Source organism: Rhinatrema bivittatum, chromosome 2 (assembly GCF_901001135.1).
Source record: "Rhinatrema bivittatum chromosome 2, aRhiBiv1.1, whole genome shotgun sequence".
Lineage (NCBI taxonomy): Eukaryota > Metazoa > Chordata > Amphibia > Gymnophiona > Rhinatrematidae > Rhinatrema > Rhinatrema bivittatum.
The window spans coordinates 55,223,423-55,243,542 of NC_042616.1; the positions used below are offsets into that span (position 1 = coordinate 55,223,423).

Here is a 20,120-nt window from a genome sequence, read left to right on the forward strand (position 1 = left end):
TTGTTGGAATGAGCTCACGGAGTCCTTCATTATAATAGTGTTCTTGTTCATTCCTTATTGGATGTTATACGTAGAGGCCTCTTCATGGGTAGTTTTCCTGACCCACCCCCCATCTGTGTCTTTAACTATTTGTCGAGCTCTCCATTCTATGTAGAGAAAAATTGGGGAAGGCGTGGAATCTGGTAGTGGCTTTTTCGCATTGCTTTTTTGCTGATTGGTTTGTGCTTGGTTTCCCCAACAACTTAATGGACAAAATTACCTGTAATTTAAAAAAAAAAAAAAAAAAAAGCGCTTGGTGTGCCAAGCTCAAAACCAAGGGCTGTTACCATAAATCTGCTTTTCATGGTTTGGAAATGGCTGAGGAGTAGGAGGGGAGGGTATGGTGAGACTTGCTCGCTCATCAAGTATCCGACCTGGGTGTGTATGGGCTGTTTAGACCAATGGCATGATTTAGGGCAAAAACGGGAGGTTTGGGGGCTCTTCCGTCCAAGCCCATTGAAAACTTAAGGTTTGTGGGGGACGTGGTTGTGTTGGCTGTTCTGTTGCACCAGGGGTGTCTGCCTCTGTTCTTCAAGAACCACAAATGGATCTGGTTTCCAGACTATTCACAATGAATATGTATGAGAGATTTGCTTATAGTGGAGGCAGTGTATGTAAATCTCAGGATATCTATTCATTGTAGATATCCTGAAAACCATAATTGTCTACATATACTACACTTTCCGATGACCAGAGAGGCTGCAAGTGCATCTGTGTAAAATGGGGTGCCCAGTCATGGGAATAGAGTATTAAGGTAATTATAGGGTGGGATAAGGGTGGTAAGGAAGTGGGAGATGGAGACTTGGTGGAGGTGAGGAAAAACTGAGTAATGCAGTTGAACTGGTCTTGAAAGTCTAGAGCTGTAGTACAAAAAAGAACGAACATTCACAGGTCTGTACATGAGGCAAGTGTGTTTAGAGAACATTTGCATTGCTTTCCACCTAACCATCTCTGCCCAAAAATGAAACGACTCTTGAGCAGAGGTGGACAATTCCATTCTTTGAGGGCCCCGAATGGTCAGATTTTCAGGATAACCCTAACTTCTCTGGGGACAGGTGGGGCAGATTCAGCCATTCAAGTGGATGCCATCGTATGGCACCTATGCAGAACATGCTCTCTTGAATCTCAAAAAGACCTAGAAGGCAGTATGCCCAGCTATTCTCCCACAGCCACTGCAATGTGAGACTCCTGTCATTTTTTCCCTGAAGCAAAAGTATGAATTTGCTCTTGTCTACTGCCTTGTAGTTGTAGCTGCCCTTATTACGAAGAGCAGTGTGTTTTAGTCTTTCTGTATTTAGAAGATTGGCCAATATCGAGCAGATACTCAAAAGTGAGGCGAAATAGCCTATACTCTAGACACCCTACTTTCACTACGGTTCATGACAAATTTCCAGAAGTTCCAGCTGATCCCAACCCACTAATTGGTCTTCATAGGAGCATACTTGAATACCCAGAAAAGGGAAGCTTTTCTTTCTCAAAGGATGATACATTAACAGCATAGTTCACACTTTGTCCACTCAGCAATTGGTTTCAGCCCAAACCTTCATGGAAATGCTAGGTCACATGGCAACCACTGCATGTCATGTCCATGGCAGATCTGTGGATGAGGGACGTGCGGTAGCATTTGAAACATCTTGTGAGCCATCAGTTGGAAATGTTGATTCCAATGATCAGTCTCCAAATTTCATTCATTCATTCATTGCAGTGGTGGACTCATCTGTCACTTTCTTTCTGGTCAGCCATTTCATCCTGCACAAACTCGGCAAATTTTAATGGATGCCACTATTCGGGATTGGAAAGCCCATCTCAACAAGGTTTGCTCACAGGGGCTTAGACCATTCAAGAGTCAGGGCTTCACGTCAGTGTTCTAGAGCTAAGAGCCATGTTCAAAGCTCTTCAAGTCATTGTTAAAGGGGACAGTAGTTCAAATCCAGATGGTCAGCCAAGTGGCAATATAGTACACAAACTAGAAACAGGATCTGCAAGGTTATGCAAGAAAACCTGCAAAACATGAACTTGGGCGATCTTAAGAGGCTCATCCTAAGTACTATTAATCTTCCAGGAAAGCACAATGTGTTAGTGGACTTGCTACCTTCAACTCAGGAAGGTGCAGTTCCTTTTTCGAATCTGGGGAATGTGAGACCTCTTTACAGCTCTGTTCAACCATCTCTCTGCTGCTTGAAAAGACCAGCACCAAGTGCACCAGGTCAGATGCTTTCTTAAACAGTGTTCCCTTTTTATAGCCATTCCTCTCATATCGACAACCATATTTGAGAGGGGCAGGGGGAGAGAGCTCTCATAGCCCCTTCTTTGGTTTCCATGGCTTCAGAGACTAGCAACTACTCCACCAGTAGGTCTCTAAATATTCCTAGCTCTCCTAACCCTGGTACAATGGATTACTACTTTCATCCCATCAGTTTCTACAGCATGGATATTGAAAGTGCAATAGTATAAACCATGACCTTTCCTAGTGGAGTAAAAGGTAATTTTGGTGGCAAGGAGACCACCTATTACAGCTTTAAGTGGAAAAGATTTTCCATCTGTTGCACTTCTCAGAAAGGATCCATTCAGTTGCTCCTCTGATACTACAGTATTTACTCCCTAAATTGTCTGAAGTCCACCACCATCAGAGTATATTTAAGTGCCAAGATATTTTAAATCTTTCGTCATCCCACAGTAACAATTTCATCAGGGGCATCAGCTATCTTCATCTTCCCATAAGAGTCCCGCCTACTCAGTGGGACCTTGGTCTAGTTCTTTCTCAATGAATCGTTTTAGCCCTTAGAAACCCTGACTTTCAAAGTGTTTCTGACAGCCATAGCCTCAGCATGTGGAGTGATCAGGCCTTTTTGCCTACTAGCCCATGCTTATTACACACATGCATCTTCAAAAATAGAGTAGTGTTGAGAACTCGTCTTAACCTACGATGCTTTTCCAGTTTCATTTAAATCATTCTATAGGTCTTCCAGTGTTGGGTTGGTTTTTTTTCCAAATCTCATTCCAGTAAAGCTTGAATAATCTTCAGACTTTGGACTGCAGAAGAGCATTGTTCTACTTGGACAGGTCCAGACATGCTAGAAAATCTTTCCTGTTTCTCTTATGACCCAGTTAAGCAAGGCCCACCAGTGGAGAAAACAGGCCCACTCAGCATCGCTTTCTAGCTGGATTTGCTGTTGCCGCGCCAATACTGGAATTCTGCGTCTAAATAAAATAAAAGTTCATCGGGTAGGAGCAACTGCAACTTCAGTAGCACATCCAGTTTCAGTTCAAGATGTCTGAAAAGCAGCCACTTAATCCTCTAGTCTATACCCACCTTTCCTCGAAGCTTACCGTCTTGAGGAAGACTCATAGGGATAGTAATGTTTCTAACTTTGGCTAAGCCATTCTTATTTAACTAAGAGTTTCAACTCTCCCTCCACCTTGCAATTCCTCCTTATACTTAAAGACCTATTTCAATACGGCACTCACAGGATGATGAACTAACTTGTGCATTAAAACTGTGTGTGCTGAAGTTCAGTTTCTTCATGCACAGATTAACATTTTTTAACTCTAAAGGTAGGAAGCTAATGCCAGGCTAATTCATAGACTGGAAAATGTGCATTCAGCTCAGGATAAATACAACATTTTAACACTCTGGGGTTGTGGGGGGGGAGAGGGTAGGCAGAATGACGGCCATGGGCGTTAGACGTTGGAGGAGGCGGCAGGGGACTGGAGAATGGGATTAGCACATCGCAACAGTGAAAGGAAGGAAGAGAGAACCGGTGCAGAAGTAATTAGGGGGAGTTGGCAGGGAACAGGAAGAAGTTGTGCAGTGGCGGTGGTCAGGAGGTCCCGGGGTAGCAGTGAGACCTGGGGAGAGGGGGTGACTTTAAACCCTGCACTGGAGCTGTAGCTCGCACGCCTCCAGGCAGCCTTCCTCTCCACCTAGGGGGAGCTAATGAGCTTGGGCCACAGGGGGGGGGGGGGTTGTGCTGGCGCTGGACCAGAGTTTGAGGGGGGGGCAGCTCCAGTGCACTTGTCTATATGCAGCTCTGCTGCCGGCGAGGGGACCCCTTTCCCCTCCCCTCCGCGAACTGGTGCACAGGACTTATCTAACTTTTCCTGGTCATCGATGGTTCCAGGATCAGTACTGTACACTTCACTCCAGCTCCAAGATAAACCAGGATTTAGACCAGTGCACCCCTCTGCATCGGGGGAGTACTGCTTATTGCCCTCATTTTGTGAGCTTAAAACTCCTTCCTGAATCAGCAGTAAGGTTTGCACGCACAAAATGCGCATCCAGGTGCAGGTAAAAACTGCGGCCTGCCTGAACACGTTCTCGGCCTGTCAGCTTGGAGTCTCCACTTGCGTGGCTGAATTTGCTCCTACTTGTCCATGGAGAAAGCAGAGCTGCTTACCTGTATCAGGTGTTCTCCGAGGACTGCAGGACAAATTAGCCGCACACTCCTTCCCTTCCCATAGATTAAGTTTAGCTAGTTTAAATAACTGAATGGTTCTTGGTGGTGGTCAGGTGTGTGGGAACAGCTGCACGAGCTCGGCTGCTTAGGTCTTTCTGAGCTCTGAACACACGTTCTGCATTGGTGTCGTATGTCCACGCCCAACTTGTGTGGCTGATTTGCCCTGCTGTCCACGCAAAACACCAGCTACAGCAGGTAAGCAGCTTTGACTCTGCATGAGCTGCATGCACACTGCCTCACTTGCGTGCAAATGGCTCTTCTGCATATTCATTAGGGTTATCCTGAAAACCCCAACTGGAGTAGCCCACCTGGGTTCTAGGGGTCCTCATCGCGCTCCTGCTTCTCCTAAGCGGATGCCTGCTTGGTTTGCTCGTCCTGTCTGGGTTTTTTTTTAATTAATTTATTTTTTGTCACTGGTTTTCTTTTTATTTACTTTGTATTTACTTTGTATTGACATCTGTTATTCCCTCCCCCCCCACCCCATATTTTGCTTTGAAGTATCCTTGTTTAAAATCATTTTACATTTGTCTCCATCTAGGCTAAAGTAACAAAACAACCCGAGTCAGCTAACCCGGCCCGCAAGTGTGAGCCCCTTCCAGTAACTAGAACAGCCACCAGTAAAACGGCTGTCGCAAAAGAGAGTGCACAAAAACAGACCAATGGGAAAGTGAGTTTTTAAAATTGTAGACCTTTCGCCAGAGAGGAGAAATGGACCTGACACTTTTCTTCACAAGTCACTTTCCCTTCAGTCTTGTCTCACCCTTTTCTTTTTTTTTTTTTTTTCATATTGCACTTCCCCTCCCCCAAACATGCTTCCTTTTCTGGGTTCTTCTCAGCATGATTGCACCTAGAATATTCTATATAAGTGCACTGTGTACTTGGCATAGGCCAGGTTTTTAAAAACCGTGCTTGGGAGCTGCTGAAGCTTTTGGTGATTTAACTGTAGTTTCCCATCTGCTTAGGAGTGAATATTCAGCTATTCTGCTTTATTTAAGGTTTTTCTATAACCGACATTCGTTGTTGGACATCATAGGAGTGAATATTCAGCTTTGGTGCTTCATGTCTCTCTTCCTGCACATCAGCAGGAGATTTTGTGCCAGGAAATCCTGATGCACAGTAACTGAAGTAGTTGTTTTTTTTTCGTGGGGGTGGTGCTCTTGCTGTGCAAGGTTGTTGTTGTTTTTGTTTGTTTTTTCTTGTGAGACATCAGACAATCAAAAATTGAGAAGTCCAGCTCTGAGAAATGATTTGGACATTGGAAAATTCCAACATATTAATTCTATTCTTTGTATAAAAATCTTTGAGTCACTTCTGCTTTAGATATCTTAGTCGATGAACTGGTTAATATAAACTGGCCTAGAAAGCAAATGTAGTTATGACATGCTCCATTAATTGACTTTGAACAAATATGCAGAAATTTTTAAACAAGGTTTTCAATGGGAAATTACTAACATTTATTTTTATTAAAATATTTATGGTTCTAGATTGCAAGTGCATTCATGTCGGTGTCGGATAGTATTGAATACTCCATATTTGCAAGGTGTGTAGGTACTTTTAGCTGTAACTCTTAAGACAAGTCTTCCATTTTTGTGCAACATACCAGGGTGTCAGTCGCGATAGAGCAGAGTTGCTACAATGCATAAGCCCAGGAGTTATGTCATTGAAATTAGGATGCAGCAGGAGACATAACTGGCGCAAAGTGCATCAATGCTGGCCACAACAGAGTTCCTCCATGGCTGTTCAGTCTGCCCGTAGTGATGCTGAGGATGTCTCTCCATCCGTCTCCAGGGCAGAGGTTTCCCCAGCCTGTGGGAGCCAGTTGTCAGATAAGTGAAGAATTTTCTTTTCTTAAGACTTGGAGAGCAGTTGGACAGGAAATGCTCTAGTTCTCCTAAGATGGAAAGTTTTCTACAGTAGCCCCACCCAAGGATCCACATTGGTGCATGCCTCTCTTTTTAAAGAGTTTCTGAAGTTAGGAGTAAGTCCTCCTCTTTAGTTTGTAGGTTCTCTTCATCCAGGAGGGTCCCCTCAGGAGTTGGCGGACTCGCCATTATTAGTTCTTATAAGAAATTTCCCCCTCAGCAGAAACCTTCTCTGTAGTTGCCCTTTATCTTCTGAAATTGTGGCTTAATGTTCCTCTGTGGTTGGGAGAGGAGGAAGGTTTTACAGGGATTGCTTCAGATCCTTACCTGACTTGTCTTAGCATACTTCTCCTCCAGATCTCTGCTCCTCAAGTTCTTGGATAAGATGGCAAAGGCACTGTCATAAAGTAAGATTGCAATAGTGGGTCAGGCCAAAGGTGATTAGGCCCAGTACCCTGTTTCCAACAGTGGCCAATCCAGGTCACAAGTAACTGGCAGGATTCAAAAGGGTAGATAGATTACATGCTGCTTATCCCAGGGATAGGAAGTGGATTTCTGCAACTCCATGGTTAATGGACATTTCCTTCAGGAGTTGTCCATTTTTTTTTAAACGCAGCTACACGAACAGCTTTCACCATAACCTCTAGCAATGAATTCCAGAGCTTAATTATGTGGAATAAAAATAGATTTTCTTATTTATTTTAAATATACAACTTAGTAACTTCCGTGTCCCCTAGTCTTTCTTTTTATAGTAAACAACCAATTCACGTTTACTTGTTCTATTCCACTTATTTTATAGACCTCTCAGCTGTCTCTTCAAGCTGAAGAGTCCTAAACTCTTTAGCCTTTTTCTCATTGGGGAATCTTTCCATCCTCTTTATCATTTTGGTCACCCTTCTCTCTCTCTGCCTTTTCTAATTCTAAATCTTTTTGAGATGCAGTGACTAGAACTGCAGACAATACTCAAGGTGTGATCGCACCATGGAGCAATGCTGCTACACCCTGCACATAATGTCAGGAAAGAGAGATTAGAGAACCAATGTAATCAGGATGCTTCATATTCTCCAACAACCTGTGGATTCTGTGGCTTTCCAGTACATGAGCTCTTTTAGCACCTCCAGATCAGGATGTGGCAGACGTGCCTGCCAGTGGCCCAGAAACTGAATTTAAAATACAGGCTCCAAGCTTCCCCATGTTTTGGGTCCCCCAACTTCTTGACTACTGAGTGGTGGAGTTGCTGCTGAAACATGCTAAGTCCATTTGTGATCACTCTAGCACAGCCTGTGGGAGCCCAGTTGTTGGGAAGGAGCCAAAGGCATTGGCTCCTTCCCAACAACTGCTTTGTTTGAGGGGAAGGTTTTTCCAGTGGTCAGTGCGGAGTTCCCGGATTGAGGCTTGCCAGCTCTATATGGTGTAGCATCTGCACAAATGCATACAAAACCTAAAGCTTCTGATGAATTCAACAGAGCAGACTGACTTCTGCCAAGCACTGGAAGACATGGAGGCATGCAAGAAGCATCTCATTTATTCCGTTTCTGAAGCTTTAATACTGCGCCAGGATTTTAGCCAGTATGGGTGTCTTGCTCACATGGCTGAGAGCAAGGGGTCTCCAGGAGGATGTACGTGATCGTCTTGCGGATGGCAAAGCTTGAGATTGTGGCTCTGATTTAAAGATCAATCCACCTTACAATTGCAATCAGCTGCGATGAGACCAACCCTTGCCAGAAGCCAATATGTTCCCTAAAAACATCCATTCTTACAGATGCCCCTTTTCAGTGTTATGAGCTCCTCGGATTCTTCTGCAGCTGCTTTCCTGTGATTAGCAAGAAAGACTTCAACCAAAGGCTCAGCAGCAGCTGCAGCATAAGCTCAGGACCAATTTTTGATGATTTTGAGACCAACTATCTCTGGTGGGAGAAGGGTTTAGTCCTTCATCCCAGCATGTCTTGGTATCACCAAAACTATGGGTCCTCACATTTGTGCCCTATGTACTCCTTGTGCTTCTCTTGCCCTCTTCCAACCCAATGGACGTTGGTCTTCAGCTTCAACCCTTCAGTCCACTCAGTTACAGCTGGAAGTGGAGTTGCTGCTTCGGCAGAAGGCCATCGAACATGTCCCCTCTCAGGAGTGCGGTAAGGGGATTCTATTTCAAGTAAGTTATGATTCCCAAGAGATCAAGTGGTCTAAGACAAATACTGGACTGGTGAAGACCGAACAAGTTGGTGTGCGAGAGGTTCAAGACGAACTCTGATTATGCCTGTCACTTAGTCATAGGATTGCTGTGATGAAATAGTAACTTGACTATAAATATTTTGATATTTGAAACTCATTTTATAGGGTGGCAGTGTTCCACAGTTGCCATCAGCTGCTGTTGAAGGGATTAATCTCAGCAGAGCCAGATACCACTGCTGCTGTGTGAATTGTCAGCTAAAACCTCCATGAAAGTGATGGACGGCAGCAGAGAGAGGGAGACACAAAGGTGGGGGTTGGACTGCCAAACAATACTCAGAATTGTCAGTATAAACAGAGGAGCAAAGGTTGGCCCTGCACAAGGGTCAGTAGATATTGTGTAATCCTTTTTCCTTCTCTGCCAGATTTTTGTGATACCTCTTTCATTCAGTGTTTTTAATAATAAACTCTCTAACTTATTACCACAGTGTTTGAGACTGTTTCCCAGGTAAGCGAGAAGCTGTTTGATCCCAGTGTCTTTAATGTATGGTCCGAACACTTCTGTAGGAACTGAGGGACCCCCAGGTTTGTGGAGTAATTTTCTTTAGAAAGATTCTCAAGGGATAGCTTTGTAGGTGAGGGTAATTGTCTGAAAGCAAGCAGAATCCCAGACCAGGTCACAAGTACCTGGCAGGATCCCAAAAGGTTGAAAGATCCCATGCTGCTAACACCCAGGAAGAAGTAATGACTTCCTCAAGTCTACGTGGGTAATGATTTATGGAGCTTTCCTCCAGGAATTTGTCAAAACATTTTTCTTTAAATCCAGCTATAGTAACTGCCTTTACTACATCCTCTAGCAGTAAATTCCAGAACTTAATTGTGCATTAAGTGAAAAAAATATTTTCTCAGATTTTGTTTTAAATGTGTTATTTAGTACCTACATGGAATGTCCTCTAGTCTTTGCATTTTTTGAAAGATTAAACTGATTCACATTTAACCCATTCTACTTCGATTTTTATAGATCTCTATATCTCCCCTCAGCAATCTCTTCTCCAAAGTGAAGAGCCCTAACATCGTTAGCCTTTCCTCATAGGGGAGCCGTTCCATCCACTTTATCATTTGTTGTCAGTCTCTGTGTCTCTTCCAGTTCAACCATATCTTTGAGATGCACAGTTCTCTAGGTGTGGCATCAACATAGAGCAATGCAGAGGTATTATGACATCTCCTTTTTATTTTCCATTGAAATCCTCTAGTTTGACAGACCTAGGAGATTCCAACAGTGTCTTGGTGATAACTCCCAATAGGTCTTTGGGAATCGTCCAAAGTCAATGGTGCTCTATAGGATGGAATACTTCCCCCACCCCGAAAGATATTTATAGTGAACAAATATTCAGACTTATCAGACTGGTGTATAAGGATCTGTCTCGGAGGATATTTGTCCCAGAAGAGAATGGCAGTGCTCCCCACTGCTTCCTGCTTACCAGCAGGGCCAGCTGAAAATCAGAGAAACTGACAGCAAATTTGCAAGAAAGGAGAGAGACAACAGAGATGGAGGCACATGATATCAATAGCTTCATCAATAAGCAAACTGTGCAAAGAAGTTTATTTGCACTAACATGTAACAGCTTAACAGGCATCTGAATTATAATTGCTAAGGCTGCAAAGCAGAAAGAGGTTTAGCAAGAGCCTTTGCTGGTCTTTTTTTTTTTTTAAATGGGAAGTATAGTGTTATACGTATTTACTATTGTCCAAAGTAACTAATCAAAGAATCATTAAACTAATCCAATCCAAAGACAAGACTCAAGCATGCTGTTGTGCAGGTCCTTCAGTGGCCACTCCAGAGCTTTTTAATTAATTAATTTATTTATTTATTTAAAATTTTTATATACCGGCATTCATGTTGCAAACACATCATGCCGGTTTACATATAACAGGGGTGTACAGTGAACAATTCAATAACCTATTTGTGTAGAAGGAAGCAGTTACAAATAACAAGGTAATAGAACTGGGAGGAGAGAAGAAAAGGGAGAGAATAACATTAGGTATAGGTATTTACATTAGTAATAACATTTTTACATGTGGAAGTGGTAGAATCTGGCTGTATAGAATTAATCGGTGTCCGGGAAAGCTTTTTTAAACAGCCAGGTCTTGAGTCTCTTCCTGAAGGTTGGGAGGCTGGGCTCCTGTCTAAGGTCCGGTGGGATGGAGTTCCATAGAAGGGGGCCGGCTGTTGAAAAGGCCCGATCTCTCAAGGTAATGTGTTTGGTAGTTTTGGCTGGGGGCACTTGAAGAGATCCTCTGAGTGTGTCTCTTGTTGGTCTGGAGGAGTTATAAATTTGGAATGGGACTTGTAAGTCGAGTGGGGTGAGTTGATGGATGGTTTTGTATATTATGGAAAGAGATTTGTAGAGGATTCTAAAGTGAACAGGCAACCAGTGGAGATCTTTTAGGATTGGAGATATATGGTCCCTCCTCCTGGAGTTTGTCAGTAATCTTGCCGCAGCGTTTTGTAACATCTGGAGGGGTCTCGTATAGGAGGAAGGTAGGCCCAGAAGGATAGAGTTACAGTAATCGATCTTAGAAAAAATGATGGCTTGTAGAATGGTTCTGAAGTCCTGAGTGTGGAAGAGTGGTCTAATTCTTTTCAGAACTTGGAGTTTGTGGAAACAGTCCTTGGTGGTTCTGTTGATGGAAGCTTTAAGGTTCATCCGGTTATCAATTAATACTCCTAGATCTCTCACCTGTGTAGTAGTTGGGATAGTTGGAGGATTAGAGATGGCATTGTTATCTGGGGAGATGAGAAGCAGTTCTGTTTTAGAGGAGTTTAAAACTAGGTTTAGGTTAGCCAGGAGATGTTTAATTTCGAAGAGGCAGTTTTCCCAGTGAACCAATGTTTTTGTGTAGGATTCTTTAATGGGTATCACGATCTGGATGTCGTCGGCGTAGAGGAAATGTTTGAGGTTAAGGTTGGAGAGGAGTTGGCAGATAGGTAAAAGATAAATGTTAAAGAGTGTAGGTGACAGTGAGGAGCCCTGAGGGACTCCTATGGATGCGTCCATTCGTGAAGATTCTTTGTTCTGTATCTTAACCTTGAAGCCTCTGTTGGAGAGAAAAGATTTAAACCATGAGAGAGCAGTGCCTGAGATACCTATAGAAGCCAGAATGGAAGTGAGAATGGAATGATTGACCGTATCAAAGGCGGCTGATAGGTCCAGTAGAATTAAGAGGAAGGATTGGCCTTTGTCAAGGCCCATTAATATGAAGTCAGACATGGAGATGAGGAGGGATTCTGTGTTCAGTGATTTGCGAAATCCGTATTGTGATTGGAATAGGATTTTGTTTTCTTCTATGTATTCGGAGAGTTGAGTATTGACAACTTTTTCTAGAATCTTGGCTATGAATGGGAGATTGGCGATAGGACGGAAGTTGTTGGGGTCTTTATGATCCAAGTTGGGTTTCTTGAGTAGAGGTTTGATGGAGGCCAATTTGAGGTCGTCAGGATATAGTCCTTGGGAGAGTGAGCAGTTTATGATGTCCGACAATGTTTTAGCGATGGAGTCAGGGATGGCCAGGAGCAGTTTGGTGGGGATAGTATCCAAAGGATGGGAGGAAGGTTTCATTCTTCTTATAAGAGTTTGTATCTCTAAGATAGAGATGGGTTCAAGTGTTTCCAGACCATTGTTGTTGAGGGATGACTGTTGAAGAGACTGGTAAAGAGCAGGGTTGGTGGGATTAGAAGGCAGATGAGTTAGAAGGCTGTTGACTTTGTTGTGAAAATGAAGAGCAAGTTCTTCAGCTTTGGATTGTGCTAGGTCGTTGGGAATCTCCTGTGGGATGATTTGGGTGAGATTGGAGACATAGGCGAAGAGGGCTTTTGCGTTGAAGATTAAGTGGTGAATCTTGGATGCATAGTAGTCCCTTTTGGATTTAGAGGTAGTTGACTTGTATTGATGGAGGGTGGCTTTGTAGATGGATCGTGTATTGGTGCTTGGGGATTTGCGCCAGTCGCTCTCTTTCTGTCTTAGATTTTGTTTTAGCTTTCTTAGTTCTTCCGTGAACCATGGTTGTCTTTTGGAGGCGTTTGGGAGTGATTTTTTGGTTGCTAGCGGACATAGCTTGTCGGCTATGGAATCTGTGATGGCTTTCCAAGAGCGGAGAGCTGTGTTCGGGTTTGAGAGATCAATGGATGGAAGTTGAGAGGCTAGGTGGGAGCTGAGGTCTTCTGTAGAGCAGGATCTTCTGTATGGGAAAGATGGTGAGGGCCCTTTGGAGGTGGAGGGTTTTTTCAATGAGAATGCGGTTGAGATAAGTGAGTGATCAGACCAAGGGACCTTCTTGCTTTTGAGGCGTGAAGAATGTTTGATGCCTGGGTTAATAAAGATAAGATCCAGCGTGTGGCCTGCTTTGTGTGTGGGTTTGGTAACTAATTGTTTGAAACCCAGGGCTGAGAGGGCTGAGAGAAAGGATTCACAGCTGGATGATGGGGTAGGGTTGTCCACATGCAGATTAAAATCTCCTAGGATAATTGCTGGAGCGTCCAGTTTGATGAGGGTTGTGATTTCCTCTACTAAGGGGGAGGGGTCTGTCTCAAGGAGGCCCGGAGGGGCGTAGACGAGTAGGATTTGTAGTTGTTCCGAGGTGAAGAGACCCATTTCTAGTTTAGTCTGAGTTGTATGGGTGCTGGATGAACCCGAGGTCTTTTTTTGATGCAAATAGGAGTCCTCCTCCTCTTTTTTTCAGTCGGGGGATGGAGAAGATGTCGTAGTTTGATGTGGGAAGTTGGTTTATAATTGCTGTGTCCGTGGGTTTGAGCCATGTTTCTGTTATAGCACATATATCTGGTTTGGTATCAAGGAGATAGTCGTTGAGGATTAGAGATTTCTTGGACAGAGATTAATATCCTAAAATGTATCTTGTCTGACCCTCCTGGCTGTATTAGGCATTATTAGGAAGGGAATGGTTAATAAAACAGAAAATGTCGTCATGCCTCTGTATCGCTCCATGGTGAGACCGCACCTTGAATACTGTGTACAATTCTGGTTGCCTCATCTCAAAAGATATAGTTGCGATGGAGAAGGTTCAGAAAAAGGCAACCAAAATGATAAAGGGGATGGAACAGCTCTCCTATGAGGAAAGACTAAAGAGGTTAGGGCTGTTCAGCTTGGAGAAGAGACGACTGAGGGGGGATATGATAGAGGTGTTTAAAATCATGAGAGGTCTTGAACGAGTAGATGTGAATTTGTTATTTACTCTTTCGGATAATAGAAGGACTAGGGGGCACTCCATGAAGTTAGCAAGAAGCACATTTAAGACTAATTGGAGAAAATTCTTTCACTCAACGCACAATTAAGCTCCGGAATTTGTTGCCAGAGGATGTGGTTAGTGCAGTTAGTGTAGCTGGGTTCAAAAAAGGTTTGGATAAGTTCTTGGAGAAGTCCATTAACGGCTATTAATCAAGTTTACATAGGGAATAGCCACTGCTATTAATTGTATCAATAGCATGGGATCTTCTTAGTGTTTGGGTAATTGCCAGGTGGTTGTGGCCTGGTTTTGGCCTCTGTTGGAAACAGGATGCTGGGCTTGATGGACCCTTGGTCTGACCCAGCATGGCAATTTCCTATGTTCTTACTTCAGTTTTGCTATTTCTTGAAAATCCTCTTCTCTGACTAGCATGGCATGCACCCCTGCCAACTATCTGCAATCCCTTTCAAAGGAGATGAGGAGAGGATCCTTTTCAGGGGTTGCTGAACAAATGTTTAGTTTCTGCATTTTTCTGGTCTTCCAAAATTATTTTTCTTTCTAATCCAACCTGTGCATGTCCTTTCATTTACAAACCTAAAGTCTTGCCACCTTTGTTTTTCATTTGTCTGCACCTTTTTGTCGTCCTGACAGTTCCTTCTTCGTGGCTTTTCTAGATAATCTTCCCTGTGTTCCACTTTGAGATCTTGTACTTCCCAAATGCTGCTCCTCTGATCTTTGTATTTTTTAACCACCAACCTGGAAAACCATACTAGTTTTTTGTCTCTAATTGCCTTTATTACAGTTTCTCTTCATTTAGTCCAGTGTCCTGTTACTTCTCAAAGTTTTTCCTCCTGGCTAACACATCAAGGTACCCGTCCTTCACCTTAATCCATGCCCCACACTTTTTTTTAAACCTGGCAGTTTTCTTCTGCTCCTTTGTGCTTCCAACTCAGTTGGGACCAGGACTGCAATCTGATGCCATGAGCCCTTATTCTTGATTTCCTAATTCATATTTTCTGGCCACCACCCTAGCCAAAATACTCCTTGTCTAGCCAATCAGCTTTAATTTATTTGCCTTTCCCTTAAAAGTGTAAGGCGCAATGCAATAATACAGAACAATGTAAAAATACAGCAGCAAAGTACAGTACAAACCATGTAAAACCATTGTAGGACCTCGTACACCAGTCCTTTCTTCAGAACCCTTCAATGATGATCCTGATTCCAGCCATTGGGTGTTATCCTATAGCAGTGACCACAATATAACCACCACCTGCCCCCCGTGGGCTATGAATGCTGCATCCCCAGCCAACCTGGGAATGGGAGACCTTCAGATCAAACCAGGGACCTCCTCCGTGGCAGCACACAGCACTGCCACAAGGCCAGCCCTGTGCTCCCATTTTATCACTGGACCCTTGAAGTCCAGGACTCTTGCTCTTGCTTTCTTTTCTTGTTATATTAAACCATGCTGTAAGATCCCTTGAGCTCAGGTGATCTCCTGCATGGACATTAGAAACACCCAGTTGAGCATCTCGCCATCTCTTGGGTTCCATTGTCATTTGCCTGAGAAGTGCCTGTTGTAGGGAGTCCAGGATCTCTCTCCTCCAAACAGAATCTGCAGATGGCATGTGTCGGTGTCCTGTAGATTTAAATCTCCCACCAGTAATATGGCTCTCCCCCCCACATTGCAGTCTTGGATGAGGTCTGTAAGTCATTCCGGTATTGTTGGAAGTACCACATCCCTTTTTCATTGCCCTCTCCCCCCACGTTCCCTGCATCTTAGTTGCTGTAGTATTTATTTTTACGGAGCGCTACATCACACAGGTCAGAGCTGGTTGATATGCGCTCTAATCCTGGGGGAAAATTAGTCCAAGTACTTGATCAGATGGGAAGAGCAGCCGGATTGGGGAAAAATAGCGATGAGGGACTTCCTTTGTCCTGGTCCATTTGTGGCTGTTGAAACAAGTGAAGCTATATGGTTGCTGGATAACTTTTTTTAAGTGCAATTGCATGCCTCAGCAGAACAGTTCTTGATTTTTTTTTTTTTTTTTTTTGCAAAGATTGTAAAGCATTTTGGGAGCAGTAACCGCCACATGCTCGCGTGAAGTGGGAGCAAAATCAGAAAAAAAGCAAAATTAAGCATAAGCACATCTTGCTGGCCTAAAGTAAGATATTCAGATAAAGGGGGGAGCAGAATTAGAGGATGTTAAAGATTTTTACCACGTACCAAGGCAATGAGATTTAATGTGATCAAGTAAAGATACTGCACTTTTGACGCACAAGAACAGGCAGGTGGCACAGTGTACTTTCAATAAGGCACTTGCCAACATTATCTAAGAAAAGGACTCTGGCATACTAGTTGATTGGTATGTAAAGCTACGTAGCAGCTGCCAAAATAGGGCTGAACCGTTATAATTTAAATGGTAGGTGGAAGCAAGATGATCTTATCTTTCCACTGTATAAGACTTTCTTTGTGCTATATTGGGAGTATACAGTTTGGTTTCAGGCGCTGCCTGCTGAAAAATACTGAAGATGCCTCTAAGTTAATAAATGAAGGCCTTTTGTATATTATGGATACTTTCCAAACTGGGATGATCTCTTACCGAAAGACAGTGCGGAAGAGGAGGTGAATTTATTTCACTGGAGGCTGCAGGGATCTCAGAATGCTCCCCCAAAATGAGGCGTCATGTGTCCTGGTAGAGTGGAAACATTTTACCACAATCAGATTTTTTTTTCTCTGTGTTGGCCTTATTGGACTCTTCACCAGTGAAAATGCTAAGGTGAACACTTAATCAATTATTGGAGGAAAATGAGATGAATTGGGTATGAAGAAAGTTAAACTCTAGCAGAAAGTGCAGATCCAGGGACTTCACATTTCTAATAGGCAAATGTAATCATTTTATTTCATTGTGATACAGAATTAGCTTCAGATGCCATGTCAACTCAAGCATATAGGAGTCGTGTTTGCTGGTTCAGCACAACCACACTTTTTATATTGGGACTGGTGAGAAATGTGTTGGCGGCCTGGGCGACTTGTATTTTGTACCGTTCTTTGAGGGTTTCTCCAGCGTTGTGATTGAGTAGAAGCTGATCTATTCTAGGATCAGGTCTTTTCTTGCTGTAAGCTTGATTCACTGAATCCCTTAATCTGTGGCTAGCCTGTTCCTTGGTGTGCTGTTTTGTATTCCAGATGAGGAGGGCCCGTGTCAAATGGGACCTATTTGGAGAGTACCACTATAGTATAAACAGTTAATTATCGAAGTGCAACGAACCACACTATCTCAAAACCAATGCGTTGCAAATTACAATCTTTTTCTTTTCTTGTGCAATTATTTATATCTGTGGGACCATGTTATGATGGTCCCACAGATATAAATAAATAAATTGCACAAGAAAAGAGATTGTAATTTGCAACGCATTGGTTTTGAGACCTATTTGGAGAGTCCCACTTGGGAGGCTGGGTGTGTCGGTGGTTTGTGTTGTAAGTCCTCACTGCTCAATAGGGAATCAATTGCGCAATTACAGGACATCAAATGCAAACAGTTTTCACTTTTTTGGTGTGCAACAAATCCCCAGTTGTTTGTTTCTAGGCCATACACAAAGTGCTAGAATATATTCTGAATCTGAGTCCATTAATCCTTAACTGTTGCTTTTTATTAGAGAAAACAGTATGTGGCATAAAAACTCAGAATAAATGAAAGAAAACTGGGTAAACAAAAGGTTAATCTTTTTAAAATCTAGCAAATTAAAAAAAAAAAACAATAAATGCAATTTAGCAAATGTAACTTTAAAATATATAAATCAAGAAGAGGCTCTGAATTAAGGAATTGTGAAAAGTTCTGATTGCCATGTTTTGGCACAAATGCCTACTTCCTTTATTTTTGGGACAATTTCTATTTCAACAAATACCAATTGAAGGAAAATAAACTTGTTGAAAGCTATAGTCTTGTTTGTGAAATCAATAAAGAACAGTAGAGAGGGGGTTCCACCCCTCTGCACCTCCACTTCCTCAGAGATCAAAACATGATTCTAAAGGAAGTGGAAAAGGACCCCTTCAAATTTTGCACCCTATTTAGGCAGCTACGTTTGAATAGGTGTGGATTTAGTCATAGGCAACAAATAGCCTATGATGGTCCCTGGAAGGGACCATCAAAGCACATACCAACAGAGAAACAAATTTGAGGTCTACCTCTACTGGGGAAATTACGAGGGAGCAATATAGAGTTTAGGTTATACTTTCTCTAAACACCATTATCCAGACAAGTGGTTCTGAAACCTGTTAACGCTTATAGTCTCTGAAAACACCCTTACTCTGCTTTCTGGTAAATGCAACTGTTTGAAAGACAGAATTGTTAGCAGTCGTGGTGTCGCAGATAGAAAATACTCTGGAGCTGTCTGCCATTGCCTTGTAAACAATTGTTATATTCTTAAATTGTGATCTCTGCACCACCATTCAAAAACCATTAGCTGTAGCAACCTGTTCATAAAATGTAGACTTTGCTACTGCTTTTACCTGATATTTAAGCCCAAATGTAACTCTGTGACAGAGATCTCAACATCAGCCACGTTAAAACCTGGAAAAGCTGAAAGGACGGTGGAACGTGAGGTCCACAATGCTGTTTTATCCGTATTAAGAGCCAATTGCTAATAGTCAATTGATGAAGATGGAATAGTTAAAATTCATTCTCCTAGAACAAACAGGATGGTAATCCTCATGCATGGCTGATATTAGATGGAGCCCATCACGGAACTTTGATCTTAAAGATTCTAGAACTCTCGAACATGCCCTACTGAGCATGTGCAGCTGTAGTCATCACCCTGCCCACTAGGCAGAGTCCCTCAGTCTTTTTTTCCCCCCCCACCCTCTGTGGAGCCGTGTGGTAGCAGAAGCCATGTGCTCACAGTATTCAGCTTTGCTCTCTTCGCACAGTTTTAGTAAGATTTTTTTCTAGAGCTGTAGCTGTTTTCTTTCCTTAAGGTAGTTTTATTCTTCTATTTTTCCTTTTCTTTCCAACTACTGGCTGCATGGTAGGTTTTCCCCTGTGCAGCCTGGTAGTCTGTTACTATTAAAAAAAAAAAAAAACTCATCCTTCCCACATCCCAAGGAACTAGTCTTCATGGGCGGAAGCCCTGGAAGATGTACCCTTCCCTCCTGCTTGCAATCCTGGCAGTGTAGTCTCCTCTGAAGAGAGGGTTAACAGGAGCCTGGGCTAGTAGCTTGCTGCTGCACCTCTGTGTCATGCCCAGTAACTGTTTCCTATGACCAGCGCACCGTTCGTCTGACGCATCGATGTCTGGGCCGTGTCGGGGACCAGGCCCACCATTGTGCACCATGGTCACCTTCGATGCCGTTGAGGTGGAGGGATACCCTCTGGTATCGGTGGAAGTGGAGTCTTGTTGCACCGGCTTGGGCGCAGAGTAGCAGCGCATACCGATGCTATTGATCAAGGCCACACTGCTCTTGGTGCTGCGGCCACGCTTGATCCCATCAAGGTGCGTGCGTGGCCACCCTTGAGGCTGTTGAGGTTGAAGCAGTAGCAGGCCCTCTGTTGTTGATGTGCGTGGCCTCTGCCATTGACACCCTTTAGGCCATCAAGGTGCAGGGCCACTGATGCCTCTTGTTCCCGCCTCAACTACATCATGCACTACTGACCAGGCACTGTATTTGCTATTGAGGGCCTTGGTTGTCCCTGAGACCATCTATCATTGGGACTCTTGGAGGCCTCTACAGCCCTTGTATGGCAAGGGTCCTTTGGCCTTGAAAGGATCATTGCGTATGGGTTGCCATCTATGCGAGGCCCCTGGTACACTGGGGCATCCAAGCACATTGTGCCCTTGAGATTCCTTGGTGTGGTGTCCTACGAGGCACTGAGGAGCTCTGTGCTGTCCCTTCACAGGCTATAGCTCTTGGAGCCTTAGTGCTTGAGACCATCAAGGAACTCTAGATTTTTTTAAAGACTGTCTAGATCATGAAAAAAAACCCAAAGTGGACAAGGAATAAAGCCTCTGTTCCATGTGCTTTGCAAAACCCAAATTGTAAAGAATCCAAAATCGAAAAACTGACAAATCTTGAAGCTGATACAGAACCACCTTCTTAACAGTTTTGCTAGAAAAGGTAAATTAGATATTGGGCGGTATTTGCTTGGCACTGTTGGCTTTATTTTTTTTTAGTTCAACTTATTGAAAGGTAAAACAAAATTCTGAAAATTACAACCAAACATAAAACCATACAAACAATATATAACATAGGAAGCCAAGGTGTACTAAACAATTGTGGCTGCGAGAACATAGTTCCACCCACTGATAAAGATAAAATTAGGATAAGTCAATGAAAGACTCCAACAGTCCCCACACA

General features: G+C 43.2%; 1 protein-coding gene across 16 annotated transcripts in view; it reads left to right on the forward strand.

Moving 5' to 3' along the window:
• Positions 1-20,120, forward strand: part of MAP4 (microtubule associated protein 4) — a 456,329-nt gene that overhangs the window by 374,186 nt on the left and 62,023 nt on the right. For 11 of the 16 annotated variants that reach the window (XM_029588164.1, XM_029588168.1, XM_029588169.1 and 8 more), the window contains one exon: positions 5,035-5,163. The exons of the other annotated variants lie outside the window; for them this stretch is intronic. In XM_029588164.1, coding sequence (XP_029444024.1) covers positions 5,035-5,163 — 129 coding nt within the window. The remainder of the gene's footprint in view (positions 1-5,034; positions 5,164-20,120) is intronic. 16 annotated transcript variants of the gene reach the window in all.